Source organism: Sus scrofa, chromosome 3 (assembly GCF_054392235.1).
Source record: "Sus scrofa isolate SSC_HxYL_T2T_F1_AM1 chromosome 3, Sscrofa_HxYL_maternal_Yorkshire_Landrace_v2.0, whole genome shotgun sequence".
NCBI lineage: Eukaryota > Metazoa > Chordata > Mammalia > Artiodactyla > Suidae > Sus > Sus scrofa.
The window spans coordinates 53,337,847-53,360,352 of record NC_139385.1 but is presented as its reverse complement, the minus strand read 5'-3'; the positions used below and the strand labels follow the sequence as shown (position 1 = coordinate 53,360,352).

At 44.4% G+C, this 22,506-nt stretch overlaps 1 protein-coding gene across 2 annotated transcripts in view; it reads right to left on the bottom strand.

The window, feature by feature from the left end:
* FAM120A (family with sequence similarity 120 member A) overlaps positions 1 to 22,506 on the bottom strand; it is a 113,139-nt gene that overhangs the window by 22,346 nt on the left and 68,287 nt on the right. For both annotated transcript variants that reach the window (XM_021088178.2, XM_021088177.2), the window contains 3 exons: positions 20,707 to 20,934; positions 18,089 to 18,263; positions 5,819 to 6,068 (listed from right to left, as the gene is read on the bottom strand). In XM_021088178.2, the coding sequence (XP_020943837.1) occupies positions 5,819 to 6,068; positions 18,089 to 18,263; positions 20,707 to 20,934 (653 nt within the window). The remainder of the gene's footprint in view (positions 1 to 5,818; positions 6,069 to 18,088; positions 18,264 to 20,706; positions 20,935 to 22,506) is intronic.

The window sequence follows — 22,506 nt, the reverse complement described above, 5'->3', positions numbered from 1 at the left end:
AGTCTGCTGACTCTTACAGAAAAAAATTATTGTGGAGTTCCCATCGTGGCGCAGTGGAAACGAATCCAACTAGGAACCACGAGGTTGTGGGTTTGATCCCTGGCCTCACTCAGTGGGTTAAGGATCCAGCGTTGCCATGAGTTGTGGTGTAGGTCGAAGACGCTGCTTGGATCCTGCGTTTTTGTGGCTCTGGCGTAAGCCAGAGGCTACAGCTCTGATCCGACCCCTAGCCTTAGGAACCTCCATATGCTGAGGGTACAGCCCTAAAAAAAGACAAAAGACAAAAGACAAAAAAAAAAAAAAAAAGAAAGAAAGAAAGAAAAAGAAAAGAAAAATATTATTGTGGAAAGACTGTACTCAATATACAATGTTCTCTGCCTAATTACCTTTGTTATACAGCCTGATTATTTTTATTTAAAAAAAAAACATTGTGATAAAATACAAGTAACAGAGAATCCACCATTTTAACTATTTTTAAGTGGACAACGCACAGGCATCAGGTGTTAGGGAATTAGGTACATTCATCCCACCAACCGTCCCGACAACTCTTTCCATCCTGCAAACCTATGAAACACTAACTCTACTCTCCGTCCCCTAAGCCCAGGCTAGATGTTTCTCTTAAAAATTATGAATTAGGAGTTCCCGTCATGGCGCAGAGAAAACAAATCCAACTAGGAACCATGAGGCTGTTGCTTTGATCTCTGGCCTCGCTCCGTGGGTTAAGGATCCGGTGTTGCCATGAGCTGAGATGTAGGTCACAGATGCGGCTTGGATCTGGCATTGCTGTGGCTATAGTGTAGGTTGCAGACATGGTTGGATCCTTCGTTGCTGTGGCATAGGCTGGCAGCTCTAGGTCCAATTTGACCCCTAGCCTGGGAACCTCCATATGCCATGAATGCAGCCCTAACAAGCAAAAATAAAATAAAATAAAACTATGAATCAGAAAATGACTGTCTTGAGTATGGGTTGGTTTTCCTGGCAGCAAAGACTCAGCGCTCAGTTTAGCTGCAGCAACAGTCTTTTAGGTTAGAATACATACTATTTCCTCCACTTGGCTTTCTAGGTACATTTTAACAAAATTACCCTTTACCTCTTTAATGTAAATCCTTGGAAAGACTCCCTGGATGTAGAAAGAGTATGAAATGTGTACATAAAGACATGCATGTACAGAAATAGCTTAAATGCTATGGCACTGCGGTCAGGAGCAAAGAAAGTGTCAGCAGCAAAAACTTACCCTTGGTTGTTCTCACATGTTCACGCTATTCCTGTGCACTGACAGGCTTTCGCTTCTTTTATGGTTCTCGGTCTTTCTACACATTCTTTCCATGTCTCCTCCCCGGGCTGGGTCTTAAGTTTCCTACCATGAAGTCTGGAGGTATCTGCTGCCCTCCCTCAGTCACCTCTCCTCTCACTGGCCTTTCTTTTTCTTTTCTTTTTTGCTTTTCAGGGCCATAGGAGTGGCATATGGAGATTCCCAGGCTAGGGGTCGAATTGGAGCTACAGCTGCTGGCCTACACCACAGCCACAGCAATGCCACATCCTTAACCCATTAAGCGAGGCCAGAGGTCAAACCTGAAACCTCATGGATACAAGTCAGGCTGAGCCACAACGGGAGCTTCCTCTCACTGTCCTTTAGAAGCAGGTCTCCACGTCACCTGGGGGACCAACATGGTCTGCTTCCGACTGGCACAGATGGGGAGCTGAACCCTGGCTGTGCTCCTCGGGGTGTTGGAACAGGCTGCAAGGGCTGTGAGTCTTGTTTGGGGGTTCAAGCCCTCTATCCCCCTTATTTAAGATCCTGCAGAACTTAACTCAGTCTGTCTTCTCAGGAACTTTCTTAGATACGGACCTCACCGATCTGGTCTCAGCTACACTGCAGGAAGGCTGTCTCCTGTTCCGTTCTGGACCCTTGCTTTACCCTTGCACTGAACCTCTGCTCAGATGCTGCCTACCCCCCACCCCCGCCCCGTCCTCGCTATAAGGATTCTGGAGATTTGGCTGCTATTCTCTCCCCCATGCCCCTGCTGCTCCTGACTGCTGTTGTAATGTCATGATTAGAAGGTCTGTAGCACATGGGTGCTGGCATCACTAGAGAAAGCAGAGAAGACCACCACCTCCTGGCTGGGGCACCCCTGCCCTGAAGGCAAAGCTAGAATCTCATCACGAAGGAACATCAGCAAATCTAGACTGAGAAATAGTCTACCCAGAGAGTGACAAGCTGCACCCAGGGGCTGGCCACCTGTTTTTAAACACAATTTCCTGGAGCAGCCGCACCCATTAGTCCACCTGCTGTCTAAAAGAAGAACGGTTTGCAGATCTCTGGTCTGCAAAAAAAACCCGTGTTTCTTCTTCAGAAATATCTCTGCATCAATCTGAAGACGTGAGAAGCTGTCTGAGACTGGAGGAGACACAGCAGCTAAACACAGGCACACGGCAAGATTTTGTTGCTAATAAAGGATGTTATTGGGACAAGAGCTGAAATTTGAGTAAGATTTGTAGATGAGATGTACTAGCATTATTTTTCTGACTTTGATAATGTCCTTGTTATTTAGGAAACACAAACTAAAGAGCTTAGAGGTAAAGGGGTATTATACAACTTCCATTCAAGGGATTCAGGACAAAATACACAGATACACAGAGCGTAGAGGAGAAAACCACTGAGGAAAACGTTAACACGTGGGGAATCGAGGTGAAGGACAGCCACCAACTCTTTGTACTAATCTTGCAACATCTTCAAATTTGAAATTACGTTTAAAAAAAAAAGGATTAACGTAAAGGGAGAGGCTTTGGGATGATAGCCTGGACTTTTGACTGCTGACTTCACCCTATCCCAGCCATCAAGGCTCAGGGTCATGCAACCTGGCCTCCAACAGGGCCTCAAAGTATCTGGGACGCAGGCTCTGCCCTTTGGCACTCTCCTCCCATGAGCTCAGCAGACTGTCATCACACAGCTGCTAATTCTCCAGAGGAGGACCACTGGGCCATCAGTCCTAGGCCACAGCCCATCCTTGGCAGGCCTTTGGAGACACACACCAACATTCTTAGCCATTTTCACCTGCCCCCATTCTAGCCCCTTCACACCCTTCACCCCACCTTCACAGCAGGTCACACCCATCAACTAAACAGAGGCCATGCAGGGTGTCCTCCTTTACTTACTTGTTCCTGTGGCCCGAACACTCACGAAGGCAGAACAGACTGTCTTAGCAGAATTGGATCAACCCATTTACTGGTGTCCTGGCCCCAAATCCCTGAGACTTGTCCCACAAGCCATCCTCCCTCAATGCTCCCCAGCCACCTGGCCTCCACGAGCCCCTCCTCAGGACCTGAAACTGAGTGAGTCTCTCCAAGTGGGAAACTCCACGGCTCCAGGCCCAGGCCAAACATGACAGTCTCTCACAACCAAGCACATCTTCTGGCTTCTGCTGGAGAACCAAGAACCAAGGGACCTGCCCTGCACTCACTGTAACTTCACCACAGAGATGCATATGGGAGCATGTCTGCTCAGACACAATATTACTAAGTTGCATTTATTAATCGTCTCAAGTTCTAAAACGAGTATTTTTTTTTTTAATAAACAAACACACAAAAAAAATCAAAAAATAAAATGGGGACCAGGAGAATCCTGAAAGCTCGGAAGACTTTACAAGCCTCAGGTGCGGCACACATCGTTCTCAGTCAGGGCCCCGTGGGACCTTCAGGCCACATGTACGGTAGACAGCTGTCTATCAACTAGATTAAAGCCCACATGTCATTTTGAACTTGGAAGAGAGAAATACAAAAGAACCAAATTCATTACTGGATGGCAGCTGGGTATAGGCTCTCACTGTGTGTCAGGGTCAGAGGCACACACATGAGGAAGGAGAGCTAAAAAAGGGCAGGCTGAAGGCACCAGAAGTGGAAGTCTACCTACAACCATGCATTTGTCTCTGTGCCTCTAAGCACACTGGGAAGACCTGGGAGCAGTGATGCTGCTGGCAAAGTCCTGGGGTCCAGTATCGACCCTGTCACTAGACACGAGGCTACTAAGAAAGAGGGACATCCACGGTGAGGCTAGAACATCTCTGCAGAGGAAGATGGAAGTGCTCACAGAATGACAAATACATGTCAGAAGAACACAAAGGCATGACAAATCCCCAACTGGCCCAACAAAGCACCAAATTAAATGATGGTAGCAGTGGACCACAGTGATTGATGACGCCAGGCCCATGTTGAGTGACATAAATACAATGAAGTTGGAGGAGGAATGGAATGTTTAAACAACATGCCTCCCATGAAATCCTACTAGTTACACGGGGCACAGAATGGCCTCACTGGAGAAGCCAGGGAGACACCCCCTTTACCCAGTGGTCAGAGCACAGATGTACAGCCTGGATAAGACAAGAGAGTAGAGAATAGCTCTGCTCTCCACCAGCATCTGTGGGAGACCAATGGGACTTCACCTCCAAATACAAAGAAAGAAAGGCTCTGGAACAAATGCTAAAGTTAAGATAGAATAAAATACTGATACTGGTGATTCTTTTGTCTTTTCTTTTTTTTTTTTTTAGGGTGACACCTGTGGCATATGGAAGTTCTCAGGCCAGGGGTCGAATTGAAGCTGCAGCTGCCCACCTACACCAGAGTTCATGGCAACACCAGATCCTTAACCCCCTGAGTGAGGCCAGGGATCAAACCTTCATCCTCATGGATACTAGTCAGGTTTGTTAATGGTGAGCCAAGACAGGAACTCTGATACGGATGATTCTGATAGCTCTATTTGTCCTTGGTAGAAAATCACCATCAAGGAGTTCCCGTCATGGCTCAGCAGTTAATGAACCCGACTAGCATCCATGACGACAAGGGCTTGATCCCTGGCCTCACTCAGTGGGTTAAGGATCCGGTGTTGCCATGAGCTGTGGTATAGGTTGGCAGCTACAGCTCTGACTGGACCCCTAGCCTGGGAACATCCATATGCCGTGGGTGCGGCCCTAAAAAAAAAAAAAGACAAAAAGAAAATCACGGTCAAGTATCTGCCTTATTTTTTTTTTTTAATTCTTTGTGTTTCACTTGTAATTTTTTCTTAAGTTTGAAATTGGTTCAAAAAACACTCAAAACTAATGGACCTGATTCAGGTATGCCTGCCAACTCTAACTCCAAAACACCTATAGTGTCCACACAGGCTGAGAGGGCAAGATCTGGGGTTTCCATCCCTCTCTCCAAGGCAGGAGCCAGCCCCTTAGAGACGGCAGGATCCAGGGCAGGGTAGATACAGGATGAGCCTGGGCATCTTGTGGGGCCAGGAAGCAAAGACATGCTGGGGGACAAAAGGCAAGGCAGCCACTGAGCAAGCTCCCAAGTCCTGAGCTGGAACACTGAACTAAATAACAAAGTAGGATCAGCTCTTAACCCTGGGGAGAGGGAGAATCACGAGTCCACAATGATCTACATGATTAAATAAATGAAGGAGGGAAGAAGAGGCACATTTTCCCTACAAAACAATTACAAATAACATACAATATAATCCCACAATAGCCACCGAAATTTTTAGTACTTATTGGATAAGCCATGGTAAAATCATATTTACATAAAATACAGGTTCATCCGATATGCCTGTTCTAAAAACATACCACATAGTATCAATTTCAAGTCCACAGTGCATTTACATGGCCTATATTTCTGTAATACAGGTAATAGGAGATGAGGACAAATTCCAGCCCACAACATGATTCATCTGGAATAACCCCTGCATCCTTCATCCAGAACACGTCTCTGAGAGGCATCTGCTGGGACAAGTGCCCACTGGGGACAGGCAGCAGCTGAAAGGGCGGCCGGCCACACCTACCGTAGGACACAGCACAGCACCGTGAGATGGGTGGGCACACTGGCAGGGTTGAGCATGGCTGGTGTGTCTGACCTCATGCAGGCCAGGAAGGCCCTCATTCTGCGGTTCTTGTCCTCCACTGCCTTCCCCAGCCAGAGTCTCTTCAGGTTGGGGCAGGTCCACTCCCTGAAGGCCAGAGCTTCCACCAGTTCCGGGGTTTGTGGAGATTTCCCTTTGTAAGCTGCCCACTCTTTAATGATCACTGGCGAGACTACGGAAGGAAAATCAGAGAACCGTTTATGCCCCATCTCAGCAACTCGAAGCCTAACAAAAGCAAACAGCTCTAGTAATGACAGCGTGAGGATGTCCCCTCCCGTGTAACAATGCACTCTCTCATTGGCAAGCCAGGGGTCTTCAATCTTCACCTCTAAAACATTTTGTTTTCTATGCACTTCAGTGACTCACTCAGATCGTTGATAAATTTCTTCTCAATCAAATCAAACTTCATTTCCCCATATAACCAAGATGTATAAATCAAGGGTGTTAGACAAAATTTGTTTTTTTTTGTTTGTTTGTTTTTGTTTTTTTGTCTTTTTGCTATTTCTTTGGGCCACTCCCGCGGCATATGGAGGTTCCCAGGCTAGAGGTCGAATCGGAGCTGTAGCCACTGGCCTACGCCAGAGCCACAGCAACGCGGGATCCGAGCCGCATCTGCAACCTACACCACAGCTCACGGCAACACAGGATGGTTAACCCACTGAGCAAGGGTAGGGACCGAACCTGCAACCTCATGGTTCCTAGTCTGGATTTGTTAACCACTGCGCCACACGGGAACTCCTGTTTTTTTAATATTATACATCCATTAATGGTTTTAGTAATAACAACTGGCATAATTTACAGAAGTATGTGATTATCACGGAAATCCACGGAAAATCCAATTTAGATAGCTAATCACTACCTACATAAATATTTTTACTAATTAGATTTGAGATATAACTTGCATTTGGTAGCCACTTTACTTAAGGACCTCCCACTTTAACAAATATAACTGTTAAGCTCTATTTTTAAGATTGGCAGGGACAAACTACCATGTAGTGAGACCCCCCAAAACCCAGTAAGTTGGCAAGCAGAAGAATATTTCATGTTTTGAAATCCCAGATGAAGTCAGCACACATTTCTACTCAGCCAGACTGAAGACAACCCATAAAATTCCCAATTTCCCCTCAAAAAAAACAACAAAAAAAAACACAACAAAACCAAGAAGTTCTAAGTTGATATCATATAAAAAAATGACCCTTTATCTGCAGTAGTTTTACCACTGTTAGCATCAATTAATTCTTAAAACACCCAAATATGCACATTTTCCCCATGTAATTTCCAAATAATTTAAGGGGAAAACTGTGCTAGGGCAGGGGGAGGGGAAAATGGAGAGAAAGGGAACGAAGCAGAGAAGTGTGTTCATGTGTCTCACCAAACCGTGTTCAAACAATCCAATGGTAAGATGGGGGTGTGCCTTTTGTAACAAATGGCTCATTCCAGTCAATAACCATCCATCCTGAAGCAGGGCGCTGTGAAGCCCCTGGCCTGGGCCCAGAGAGCTGCTACACGCCCCACCCTGCCCTCTCCCGGCTGACAGCTGGGACAGAAGCCAGGGTGATGCTGTGTTTTGAATGTCATCTTGGACATACCAATTCTATCCAAAAAGCAGTACCCAACTAGGGCTCTTTTTCCTTAGAGTAACACCTAAGGCAAACTGGGCCCGAGAAGAACCCAAACCCTGACCAAATCAAATGATTAACTGGCTTATCTCTAGCTCCACCCCAAGGCTGAACAGGAAGGCAAGACAACCATCTCTTCCAATGTCACGAAGAACTTCAGAGGTCAGATACTTGGAGATACACAGTGTGTCGGCAACAGGAAAAGCAAGCTTTGACAATCAACCCCAGTCAGGTCAGGTGACGGTGTGCTGCAGAGGTGGGCCATGACCAGCCATACTGCAGGGACCCCAACTTCGAGGAGCAGGCTGCTTGAGCAGGGGTACAAGTCAAGACAGGTTCCGGAAATTTTCCTCTCACAAAAAAGTTACTAGTTTGTCACTGGGAAAATTCCTTTAATTTACATTTAAATATCTTAGTGTTTAAATTTATTCAAGGAAAATTTAAAATTTCTTATAATGTTTATTTTAAGGTCCAAAAAGTCAAAACAGAGATATACATGTATATATAAATACATGCGCCTTTGAATTTATCTACATTTTAGGTGCCAGATACAAACTCACAAAGTCCCCATTTTCCAGCAGACCCTGTCCTTGGACTCACAATCTAGCCACCCGCCCCCATCCCCATTCCTGCCAAGCTCCAGTGTGCACAGCCCCATACAGCGCCCGCCCACGCCCAGAGGGCCCTTCGATGGGCACTTCCCCTCCCCTTTGCCCCAACTACAGCCTCAGAGGTTGGCCCACTGTCAGCCCCAAGAACACAGGATAAGGACAAGCCATTAACCGGTGTGCTGTATTTCTATTAGGTCAGTCCACAAAGTTCATCTTCATGCCCTCCTAAGCAAAAATGCAAGAGTCTTATATTTTCCTTGTAACATCTTCATTTTGGGGGCAAAAATTTATCTAATGGAATTAGTTAGATTTTACCTTTGGTTGTTAATCTAGGTTAACAGTCTAGTTAATCTAAGTTCTCTCACGTTCTCCCCTCAAAACACCCTCAGAGGCATACTCATCACACACATGCACACAGAGCTTAAGTTTATTGCATCTTAGAAAACTTAGGTTACAGTGTCAGGAGTCTCCTTTGAGTTTTCTCAAGAGAGGCATGCTTATTAAAGCCATCTTCATCTTTATCCATTTATTTGTTTTCCCTTTGCCAGCTCTGTTCTTGCCTCTCTTTAATAATTTTTAGCGATCATTTTACTTTTTAATATTATTTTCATTCTAGAAATAAAATTTTTTGTCTTTTTAGGGCCACACCCACAGTTCCCAGGTTAGGGGTCAAACTGGAGCTACAGTTGCCAGCCTAGGCCACAGCCACAGCAACACCGGATCCAAGCTGCGTCTGCACCTACACCACAGCTCACAGCAACGCTGGATCCTTAACCCACTGAGCGAGGCCAGGGATCGAACCTGTGTCCTCATGGATCCTGGTGGGGGGGTTGTTAACGATGAGTCACAATGGGAGCTCCTAGAAATAGATTTTTGGTGGAGACTTCATTCTCAAGTTCAGAATGTTTAGAACCATACTTTATATCCCAAGTCCTACATCAAAGACATGCAGAAGTCAGAGGTGCCAGCAGTCTTATCACATGTGTCCATTCGCTTGAGTATTCCCTGAAGCTGCCCCAGACTAGTCTGGGCTCTGAGGGACCCAAGTGTGACTGAATTTACCTGGCAGGATGCTGTGTGCTCAGATACTGTGAGCCTGCTACAGGTGAGCACACATTCACGCCTTAAGATTACCACCTGGCGCTCCCATGTCCTGGAGAAAGGACTGGCCCAAAACTAAGCAGGGGCGTGCAGTCTATATTCCACCAGGAGCACAGGGAGGGTAGGACAGACTGCAGCTGTAAGGGAGATATTAGATGTATTAGCTTCCTCTCATTGTTCTAAGCATTTTTATTGTTGTTGCTTATCTGCACTATTCATGAAAAGAATGGCTCAAATCTAATCTAAGAAATACATATTATTATCAGAGAAAATAAACATGCAGGAATGAAAAGCTTTGTTCCAAAAGCAAAGGTGCTCCTGTTTTGCTTTTTTAAAAAATATGTGTGTACCTGTTTTGAAACAGTCAAACACTTGAAGATCTTTTGCGTATACCACCACTTAACAGCTGTGGAACCTTTGGCCAATCACTTACAGATTATTTACTGAGCACCTATTATGTACTGGGTGAGATAGGTAAGGCACCCAGGGCTCAATACCGACTGCCACGTGCCTGTGTGAGAATAAGGGTCTTAAACTCTGAGGTCTGGGTCCCTCACCTGCCTTACCCTGGCCCAGTCCTGAAACTAGGCATGAAAAAAAGGGCCCAATAACTCACTCTTGCAGCACAATCCAGATGAGGAAAAAAGGCACCTGGCATACCTGCTATGAGCTTACAGCTGCATGAGATCAATTTATGTTGTAGGGGCTCAATGCTTTCGACTAATTAAAGGTAAGTGTTTTAGAAATTAATGGATTTAAGGGACATCCCACTTTCAGGCTAACATGTGACCGCATCTGTGTGACAAGTTTGCCTGACATGGGGTGGCTTGCACACACAAGGCGCCTTCTCTCCCTCTGCCTACATGCTTCTTCCCAAGTTGCTGCTGCCTGGGAGGGAGGGCTCCATCTCTGATTCAGCTCACAAGGACTAGCAGACACAAAGCAGCCAGCTAACAGCAAGTAATCTGGGTTCTTCTCATTTTTTGGAAAAACCACTGGTTATCCAGATGGTACGGGACAACTGGATTAGGAGAACACTCGGAGTGTACATCTGAGTTGTGTGCAAACAAGAGCACTGTAGAACCCTCTCCATGAAGGTACCATTTTAGAAAGACATGCTCAGGCTGCCTTGTTAAACCAAGAATAAGAGAACCCCAGAGGTCGGCTAATCTAGCTGCTGTCCATGAAAAAAACCTGTGTATCACCACAACACATATTTATCTTTTCTACTGACAGGAAAACTCATGATTGCAAGTGGACTACTTAAAAACAAAACAAAACAAACAAAAAAAAAAACCTGAATATTAGATTGTCCTGTTTACGTAACACTAAACTGAATTTTTACATTGGTAAAAACAACTCTAGGACATTAGTTTTCTGTATGACTGGAGGCTAAATTTATAATGCACTTTTTTAAAGTACCTCTTCAAAATAACAACTTTAGGACATAGAACTCTATTATCCTTTTTCTTTTGGGGGGGGCTGCACCCTCGGCATGTGGAAGTTTCCAGGCTAGGTGTCAAATTGGTGCTACAGCTGCCGGCCTATACCACAGCCACAGCAATACAGGATCTGAGTTGAGCCTGTGACCTACACTACTGCTCATGGCAACACTGGGTCTCCGACCCACTGAACAAGGACAGGGATCGAACCGGCATCCTCTGGATTCTAGGTGGATTTGTTTCCACTGCGCCACCACAGGAACTCCTAAACACTATCACACGTAAACTATCAGTGAAAACCCAATGTTTTCTGTTAGACGTTAATCTTATCTGCTACTCTCACATTTAAACATATGCCAACCAGCTACCTTGGAAATCTGTCATAATGCTGATTTGGAGATCCATCCAGAAACAGGAATAAGGAACATTTTTCATTCTGTAAGCCTATGCCAACTGACTGGTAGTGGCTTTTGATAGAGCCATATGACGAAGCACGTCTCTAAGCTCAGTGCCAGAGTACCACAAGCGACTAGCAGTGCCTGCTAAGGGCTTAGGAGTGAGAGTTATGATACACACACACAATATGGTTATGGATAAGGAACAAGATGGAAGCAACTTCCAAGACTACGACCAACTGGACCTTTGCTCTGTGTGCATGTGTGAGTACTTGGGGAGCTGTACCTCCTGAGCGTTCCTGGGGTTATAGAAAAAAAGCAAAACCACACAAATAAATAAAAACAAAGCTCCAGTTCCTTCATATCAGGGCAGAAACAGAAAAATGGGTGCAACGACAGCTGGTCTATCCTTCCAATGGGAAAACTGTGAGTTACCTTCTATGCAGCACTGTGTTCAGGCTGGGGGGTCCAACTGGCCCCGATTTCTTCCTGCTGACATATCATTGAGCACTCTGCATGATTCTCAGAAGTAAAAGGTTACACATTTTCCTTAAATCTTTCATAGCTGAGCTGGTGGTCTCCTACTCGCCACAAACATATACACACTCAGTAGGCCACAGGGTATGCTGAAGAACACTATGGTATAGACACGTGGAAAATACTATTCCTATTCTTCATTTTCCCCATTTATGTCATTCCCACTATAATGGAAACTCACAAGTTCAAGGACTTACGATATAAATATTAATCCAAAAGAGCACCATCAAACACTGGCCTGTCACACAACCCTGCCTTCCTCGCCAGCTGTCTCTTAAGCGCAGCTGCTCAAAGTTCTGTGAGGAAATGGCAGTTTGCTAATGCCACTCCTGGAAAGCTTTGAAAAATAAAGAAATTCAGAATATATAAACCGCCTTCATAAAATCATGAGAAAAAAATGTTTCTGATAACCAATTTCCACATGTATTAAAACAGCACATTAATACTGGTCATGTTAAATTATTCTGTTTTATAATGTAATTCACAATGAACAAAGTTAACTTATTTTCAATTAGCAGTCCCAATTATTTGGCACTAACAAAATTTTTAAAGCAAGTTGAACAAGAAAAATCCCCAATGTTCCTTTTAGTTTTTTTTAATAGTTTAAAAAAAGTAGAGAGTAAATATGCAAATATACAAATGTAGTATAAGTACAGTAAATATAAACATAGTATATAGGCTTGCTTCCTATTTCCATAATGCTATCTCATGTGTCTATAATTTATATGCATCTATTTTTTACAAGCCTGCTTCTTTCACTTAACTCTGAGGTACTAGGGAGACTTGCAGAAAACAGAAGCTGATTTTATTAAGTGGGTAATAATTTTAAAATGTGCCAATCACTTCCTGGATTTTTAACTCTTCAGCTATAGCTAAGGTAACTCACTATTCTGTAATCGTTTTAGAACCTGATTCTTTGCTTCAGGGCCCTCCTATTCAACCACTGAGGTGCACCTGGGGGAACCCCAGTGCCCAAGGAGCACCCTCATGGAGACAAGCCGCAAGGGTACCAAACAAAGGCCACAGCTGTCTCCAGGGCAGGAGCGCTTCTGAGACACAGCCATAGCATCTGGATTTCACTCACAAGGACAGGGCTGGCTTGAGCCCAAGTGCCTGTTTCCAGGCCCAGCCTTTATTGCAGCAGGTAGAGACATTCCCTGGTCCCATCTCTCCCCAAATCAACAGCCAGTGGCACTACCCAGCACATCTGGATGAACCTGCTTGTGCTGGGTCAAAATCCTTCTGCTTGCCCCGCTGGTGGGACAGGGAATTCCAGAATAGTGACTTGAATAGCATGCTGCCACACTAAAATAAGTATTCTGATCAATTTCCTCAAAGCAAAAAGATAGAACCTGGAAATGGACAGAGAAAATAAACTACAAGCATGTAATTCTTTATGACTTTCAAAGGCTGGAAGTTTTTAAGGTGACTGACTGTAGAAGTCCTACTTTAACCACATGACTGTAAACATGAAACTCTGGTGGGTCACATGAAAATCCACTGCAGATTATGAACACTTTATCACATCCTTTCATTGTCAAGAGACTAAGTTCCAAATGGATCCACGTCTTACGTCTAGGATTTCTAAACAACCCTTTGGACTTCAACATGCGCTTTGAGCACTCTCTGACAACAAAGCCCTCCTGGGAAAACTCCTGCTTGTCAGGGTGACCACACCGGGAACATGCATCTATAGGCAGAGCTTTCTGAAGCCATGTTAGATCAGAACCCTCACATTCAGAAGCAGCTGCATCACACATCTGAGTAGGTAAATTTACTTGGAACTCACAGAGTTCGGTGTTGGTTACCAGGCTACCAAAGCAGACAGCAAAGCCAGTAGGTTTCTCAAGCCCAAACTTGTCCGAAGGGCCTCATGGTGCACTTTCACATAGTTTATGAAATCTCCTGTCAAGTGCCACTGGTTTCATTTCAATTCATCTACATATGGTCTAAGAGCACAGTAGGTAGGAGTTCCCATTGTGGCTCAGTGGTTAACAAATCCTACTAGGAACCATGAGGTTGCAGGTTCAATCCCTGGCCTCGCTCAGTGGTTTAAGGATCCGACGTTGCCATGAGCTGTGGTGTAGATCATAGATGCAGCTCAGATCCTGGAGTTGCTATGGCTCTGGCGTAGGCCGGTAGCTATAGCTCCGATTGGACTCCTAGCTTGGGAACCTCCATATGCCATGGATGCGGCCCTAAAAAGACAAAAAAAAAAAAAGCAAAAAAAAAAGCACAGTAGGTAAAACAAGATTTCAACATACTATGAAATCTTATACACCAAGAACTCCTGAGAAACTGCTTGAGGTCAGCCTCTTACGTCATGAGCAGACACATAGTCCTCCCATCTCATCCAGACCATTAAGCTACAGCATTTTCTCTGTAAGACAAGCGATGCGCTGTCACTTAGTAGATGTTTCAGGCATGGAAACCTCTGACCAGTGGAAAATAATCAGAGTCAGTTATTTTCCACTGGTCAGAAGGAGCAGGGCAATAGCAAACAACAATCTCCCATCTTTAAAAAGAAGTCAGAGGATGGGAGTTCCCGTCGTAGTACATTGGAAATGAATCCGACTAGGAACCATGAGGTTGTGGGTTCAATCCCTGGCCTCCCTCAGAGGGTTAAGGATCCGGCATTGCCATGAGCTGTGGCAATGCGGCTTGGATCCCACGTTGCTGTGGCTCTGGCGTAGACGGGGGCTACAGCTGTGATCAGACCCCTAGCCTGGGAACCTCCATATGCCACGGCTGTGGCCCTAAAAAGGCAAAAGACAATAAATAAATAAATAACCAAATAAAAAGAAGCCAAAGGATTTTGCACAGCAAAGGAAACCAAAAAGAAAACAAAAAGACAACTTACAGAATGGGAGAACATAGTTTCAAATGATGCAACAGACAAGGGCTTAATCTCTAGAATATATAAGCAACTTATACAACTCAACAGCAAAAAGCCAATCAATCAATGGAAAAATGGGCAAAAGACCTGAATAGATTCTTCTCCAAGGAAGATACACAGACGGCCAACAAGCACATGAAAAAATGCTCAACATCGCTGATTATAAGAGAAATGCAAATCAAAACTACCATGAGATACCACCTCACACCAGTCAGAATGGCCATCATTAATAAGTCCACAAATAACAAGTGCTGGAGGGGTTGTGGAGAAAAGGGAACCCTCCTGCACTGCTGGTGGGAATGTAAACTTGTACAGCCACTATGGAGAACAGTTTGGAGATACCTTAGAAATCTATACATAGAACTTCCATATGACCCCGCAATCCCACTCTTGGGCATATATCTGGACAAAAGTTTCCTTGAAAAAGACACATGCACCCACGTGTTCACTGCAGCACTATTCACAATAGCCAAGATATGGAAACAACCCAAATGTCCATCAACAGATGATTGGATTAGGAAGATGTGGTACATACACACAATGGAATACTACTCAGCCATAAAAAAGAATGACATAATGCCATTTGCAGCAACATGGATGGAACTAGAGACTCTCATCCTCAGTGAAATGAGTCAGAAAGACAAAGACAAATACCATATGATATCACTTATAACTGCAATCTAATATGCAGCACAAATGAACATTTCCACAGAAAAGAAAATCATGGACTTGGAGAATAGATTTGTGGCCGCCCGGGGGGAGAGGGAGGGAGTGGGAGCTTGGGGTTATCAGATACAACTTGGAATGGATTTACAAGGAGATCCTGCTGAGTAGCATTGAGAACTATGTCTAGATATTTATATTGCAACATAACAAAGGGTGGGGGGGAAAATGTATACATGTAAGTGTAACTTGGTCCCCATGCTGTACAGCAGGAAAAAAATAAATAAATCATAAAAAAGAGAAAAAAATAGTCAGAGGAGTGGGGAGGAGAGGGAAAGGAAAGACATGGCTGCCAAGTACTCTCTGAAACTATGACCTTCTTCCACTCACCCCACATCCACCTCATACTGGTGGGCCCTTCTGCTTCCCTTTGTATCCCTGTGCCCTTCCTGCCTCCAAGTGCAATCAAGGCACCTCCATCCGGAGCCCCAAAATGTCCATGGGCATCACCATTCTCCTCTCTGCTTCTCTTGATCAACACCATGCCGCAGGCCCTCCAGCCTCAGCTGGAACTGGCCTGCCCCAGGCAAGCAGACCCTGTCATTTCTCTGTGAGAGTGGCCTCAGGCCCTGTGTGGTCTGCACACTCAGCCCTTCACTGCAAAGTGCCTCTCTCGTGCTTGTGCTCAGAGAGTGCTGGTCCACTTAGTCCAGACTCTCCCCTGGCTTCGGTTCCCTTTACTGTCTGCTAACAGCCAGCCTCTCCCAGGCAGGCAGGACACCTGTATCACCCAGGTACAAATTAACCAATGAGTGGAGAATATTGTGTGTCATCAGCAGTGTGTGCCACCAGTGTCTTAATCAACTGCAGACGCAGGAGTTCCCACTGTGGCTCAGCGGGTTAAGAACCCGATTTGTATCCATGAGCACACAGGTTTGATCCCTGGCCTCACTCAGTGGGTTAAGAAACCATCGTTGCCATGAGCTGCAGCATGGGTCACAGATACAGCTTGGATATGGCGATGCTGTGACTGTGATGTAGGCCGGCAGCTACAGCTGATTCGACCCCTAGCCCGGGAACTTCCACATGCCACAGGTATGGCCCTTAAAAAGCAAAAGCAAAAGCAAAAAAAACAAAACAAAACAAAAAAAAAAAACTGCAGACCTGTAGCAGAGCAGAAAGAGACCAAGACTCCTATTTCCTGAGAGCGCCTGGCACCTGAAGCTCACCTGTGACACAGATCTCCCTGAACTGGAGGGGCAGGAACAATCACACCAGACATGAGGAACACACACTGGTCATTGCTGAGGGTGTGAACAGAGCACACTAGCCATATTGAGGCTGCTCTACAAAGCTGTGAATACTGCAAATGGGAGCCTAACCTGGGAACTATCCAAGGGTTCCTAGGTTGTAACCACTGAAAACTGAGGAGTTTCTGTATAAAGATAACCATACTTCTGGAACACACAAGCAAATGAAAGAATAACCTTTCACCATGAAAGTCGATGCGGTGCTATGGAGCTGAGGACATGGCAGGAAGTGGAGCTCCAAGGGACTCCACAGCTCTCAGCATTCCAGGCCCAAGAGAGACCCAAGGGGGCTACAGGGACTAAGACGGTCAGTGTTGGCAGTGAACTGATGTGGAGGTCGCAGCTGTGGGGCCATAGTGGGTGAACACAGAAAACTGACCAAGCCCATGCAAAGTCAAAAAGGTCCTTCTTTTTCTAAGCCACACGACATACGAAAAGAATGAGGACATGTACACCTGTAATGTGTCGAGCCTTTGAAAAGACTTTAACAACACTCAGTGTTTCACATGGCATCTCCAGCCTGATCAAGGCAGCAGAAGCATCAGCTAGAAGCGGCCCTGCAGAGCCAGCATCACCTTTTATAGTCACACAAACAGCTCATCAGCCACTCTCAGACAGACTATCTTCAAGTAAGGGTAGTGACAGATGGCTCCATTTTAAAGGCTTACAGAATCACAGTTTTGTCATAGTAACCAGGAACAGAATCCTTAAGGATCTACAGAACTGAGTTTTTGGCATCACTAGAATCTCTGTAGTTTTTAGTCAAAGGGAAGACCCACTCCCATTCTTGTCCCTGAGCTGGGCAGCTTCCCCCATGTTACAGGCCTGCATTGGCTCACTGTATAAGCACTAAAATCGCTTTGGTTTAGAGGGCGATCTAGTAATCTACAATTTCCACAGTTCATAATACACTTTAGGCTGCATGTTTTGGGAAACTTTTCTCTATTTCCAACTAAATACACGGTGACTTTAACATTCCCTACCTTAGTACATAAAATTACCTAGAACAGAAAGGCATGATTTTTCCCCAAGTATTGCAGTGGCCCACCAGAAGATGGGAATACTGATCTCAACTTTTGCCAAAATTTTAAACAACAGTTTCTGCCTTCCCACATCCCCCTCTACCCCAGCATTGATCAGCCGGTGGTCTCAGAGGGAAGCCACCACAGGTGCCCTGTCAGCCTCAGGGGTGCGCAGCAGTACACCCACTGCACTGGCGCAGCCCCGCGCACAGCCAGTGTGACGGCCCCCAAGCACTGACTTCTGGAAAGCGCAAACCACGTCTCATGGACACCAGAGCAGACACTACGGTCACTGTGCCTGGGACATTCTGACCACGGCAGGATGGTGGCCATCGGGACTGTTTCCAGAGCAATGTTCAGTTTAAAGTGTAAACCTGCTATTTTATCATTTTACTGAATAAACACCATTAGTGGGCTGTTGCTGAGGGAAAAAAGCCCGAGGCTTGTCCTCTTTTCGTGAGAGCCCCGATGAAGCCCACCTCCTTTATGTGGGGGCTCTCTGGGCGAACTCAGTCATGATTCTTCTAAGGCTTTAAAAATGCACAAGAGATTACGAGGTACCGAGGAAAACAAACAATGGATTTTACAGTACATACATTCTGGTGGAAGTCTGTTCTTTCTAAAAGCAAGTCTCTCAGTTTTCTTTCTGCTTTCTGCCAAGCTAAACAGGACTCCGTAAACATACTGACGAACTGGCCTATAGAGCAGGGCGGCGGGAGGCAGGTCTTTGCTGGCTTCATCTTCAATAGAAACAGCAATTTTGATTTCACCCTTTGCATGGAAGAAAGCAGAATAATATTGCACATTTTTCATGTTGAATTTACAATAAACTCACAGAAATATACTGTATTATCTCCAGTTAACGAAATTGCAATTCTATTCCAAATCAATTGCTTAACAAGTTGCCTACACCAAGATGTTTAGGGAGAGTTCATTTAGCAGGCTGCAGTCATAACATGTGCTCAAAAAGTCAAAATAAAATCTTCATTGTTTTATTTTTTTTCTGGAACCAAGAAAAAAAAAGAAAACACGTAGAGGACCCCAAAGTCTTTGAAACCATCTAGATAGATAACATCAGATAACAAATAGAACATGCTGAGAACTGGGAAATTTTATTTATGCGTCAAGATGGTCCTACACAATGAAACCCATAATTTTCCATGACCTATATGAAATCCAAGAAATGAGCATCCTGAAAATAAAATAGTCAAATTTTCTTTACCAAACTCTTCCAAAAAAATTACCATATACAAAAATGATGTTCCTAAGAGAACTCTCTTAAGTGTTACTCGTTTTTCAAGTGTTCGGCAAGTATTAGGCCTCCGCCCTCGCGCAGCAAGTACTCGATAGACGCGTCCCATTGAATAAGAGGGCACGACAGCCTCTAGGCGGGGGAAAGGAAGCAAGCCTGCTCTCTTCGTCACCACCATGCACCTCTGCCAACACAGCAGAGGCTTCACTGCGGCATAGGACTATGCCTCCAGGACACAAATGACTGCTAGAACCACCTGCACCTGATTCCATTCCAAAAATTCTGTGGTCCTGTCTCGAATATTTTATGCCATCAAGGTACATCTCAAGAGATTTCACAAGGAATTTTATTTATTTGTATTCATAACATAAAAATATATTTATGACCTCCAATGTCTATTAAATTTATTGGTTTATACTCTGTCAACATTATGAGGCTTTGAGAACTCTCTACATTCTTACCATGAAGCTTCACTTCACTGCAAATGTCTCAGTCTGGACAATTTAATACCCAGAGCTATTCAGCGCCCAAGAAACAGCACACATTTCAGTCTAAGCTTTTCTCGGATGTATTAAAAAATTTTAGGTGGCACCTTAAAAATCTGAAGACAGTCAAGTTTACTTTTCTCAACCACAGACATTTTATGAATATTTTCCCTTGAAATCAGTAAGTACTGAAGAGAAGGACAGGCAGTTTGCATCATTCAGACAATTTAACCAACAGTCCCCAAGTCAGACCCACTAGTGTGGCACAGGGGATCCAGGGACCTTATATCCCAAATAACCCTACAGAGAAAGGGCACAATCTTCCCCAAACTTGGGTTGCTTTATTAGCAAAATCCTTTTCCGGCAGTAGTAACTTTTACTTACCCTTATAATTTATGTTGGACCTGAAAAATAAAATGTTTACTTTATATACTTTATAACCAGAATCTGAAAAGTGATACCACACATGCATACCCACGTCAAATAACAGATGAGACTTGGAGGCAATTACAATTTAAAAATACATTAAAGGACTGAATAAATGGTACTGGTCTTTTTGTCCTTTATTTTATAAAATGTAATATTCTTCATGCCCTTTAATTTATAAAATATAAAAGTAAGTAGTTCCAATTAGTCCATTAACAGTTAAAGTCCAGCTCAGGAGTGCTATGAAATGGGAGTGACTTTTGTATTTACTAACACCATTCTACAAACCATAGATGGACTGCAGAAAATTGGAAGAAAAGTCTGATTATGTATTATGGCATGGATACCGATGAACACATATTAAAAATGCACATAGCAACCAACCAATTCCACATGAGAAATCTGGTCACCAAGGTAACTTCTTAAATTGTGAATCTATGATTATGAACATAAAGACTAAAAGTCATTGAGGAAATTTAAAGGCACACAGATCCATTCAAGACACTACGGTTCAGAAACAATGAATGCCACACTGTATATCTATTTGAGCATACCTTTGGTAAGATATTAATAAAGTAACAAATCTGTATTCCATTTTTGCTCTAAGTTATCAATGAGGTAGAGGAACAAGTCAAAGCACACCTAGTGCTATCAGCCACTCAGAAGTTGGGTGTTTCTAGGACAGATGATAAATCAAATACTGTATGTGATATCACAATTAAACCTGACATTATGGAATAAACACTGTGTGGAAAATTTTTAAATTAGAAATAAAAAGAATAAAGTTACAAATCAGAAAATAACATGATGTGCCATTAATTAGAAATTTCAAAAGTATTTTATATTAAATAGAAGAGGAAAATAAGACTTTTCGGAGGCTCCCCTTTTATTGTATTAACATGTATCAATTTCCATCTTTTTTTCTCAAAGTTTTTAACAGAGAAATTGAATTTCGTTTCAAATACTTTGTAAGGTAAAAAACAGCTCTGAAAGGAACTCCCACAGGAGTGACCGCAGAGGCGGTGGCCGCACCCTCGGCCCCTGTGCATACCTTTGTCAGGACATGGAAGATGTAGGGGTACATGAGCCCCTTCTTGTGCCGGTGCTCGGCCACTCTCAGCACCTCAGGTGCAACGGGGGGCAGGGGCGGGGTGGTGATGTCCATGTGGTTCCTGGTGGGCATGGACAGGAGGCACGGAATTGGCTGAACAGTGCCAATCTGGCTCCCCTTTCCTTCAGCAAGCTGGCTGCCCGAAGAGGCAGTGGACGAACCTTCTGCCTATAGCGCAATGGGTGAGAAGGGAGAAATGGGTCATGTCAGGTTTCTACTCCTTTAACCTGTTTGTCCACTCACAATGCAGGGTCCTGTCTGGAGAGACGCGATTAACAACTTGACCACTGAGGACAAGGGCGCTCTGGCCCATCCCTCCTTGGACAGAGGCGGTAGCAAATGGAAGCCCAGCATGCCTGTGCTGGTGGAAGCCTGGAGGAGCCCATAGTGTGAATGGCTTTCCGTGGCTACTAAGGCCTGTCCCACCTGGCTCCCAAGCCCTGTCCCACCTGGCTCCCCTCAAGTGGCCAATTCCTGTCTCTGCGTTCCTTGGAGTCTTTTCCTAAACGAACTAGCACTATCCTCTCTACAGATGAAGAGAGGATAATAATCCGAGAGGATATGTCATTTGTCCACGAGACTAGGAATCTGTGGAACTGGGCCTCACGCGGACGGACACCAATGACTGGACTGCTGCAAGACAGCAGGACCAAGGAAAGGCAGACGGAGACACCAGGTTTTCTCTTCATAAATTTTAGCCAAGTCTGCATTGTTTACCAAGAGAAAGGATCATTTTCACAGTAAACTTCTTTTCTCACAATAAATGTTAGAAATAATAATTGCTTACTGCTTCATTTTGTGACATCTTAATACACATTTTTCTTTTTTTTTTTTTATGGCCACACCTGCGGCATATGGAAGTTCCCAGGCCAGGGGTCCAATTGGAGCTGCAGCTGTAGCCTACGCCACAGCCTCAGCAACACGGGATCAGAGCTGCAGCTCACGGCAATGCCAGATCCTTAACCCACTGAGTGAGGCCAGGGATCAAACCTGTATCCTCACAGAGAAATGTTGGGTCCTTAACCATGAGGCCACAACAGGAACTCCCATTTTTCTGTTTTGAAACAAAATGTATTCTTTACAATGGTACGTAATAGGTGCTTAATTTTATCCTTTAAAATACACAGTACCAAAATTGCTCTTAAGAATAACTCATGGAAAATTCACAAGTGTTTTCTATACTTTCCATTCCACAGACTGTAGACATAAACAACTGAAAATGCTCTGGAAGGTATTTTGCAAACAGTAGGTATCCAGAAAGCATTTCAGTTATTTACTTGCAGGATAATCATTCAATAGGGAGAGTGTCTGAGAGTTGTGAACAGACTACTAACATTCCATCACCTTGTATATATACAAGCCCTCCTCCAGCCAGAAACCAGCTCATCCTAAGTGATCATGTGTGGGGATAGATGTGGCTCTGGAAGTTAAAAAGATACTTGTAGAGATCAATTATTAACAAGTCGACATAGAAAAAGAAAAGAAAATTTAGTTTATTTTCATTTTTAATGTCTACACCCCAGCTGCCTTCTCACTTAATCATCATGAAAACTACACACAAATAAGACTATGCACCGAGCAGAGAGGAAGATCCCCACCAGGCCCCACCCTGCCCTGCAGAAGAAGTAGGCTCGGGTGGCACTGCCCTGGGCTCCTCCTCTCTCTCTCACCCCTGCCAGGGCAGCACTCGTAACATGTTTAAAAAATAGGGAGAACATTTTACTTTATTCATCTAATATT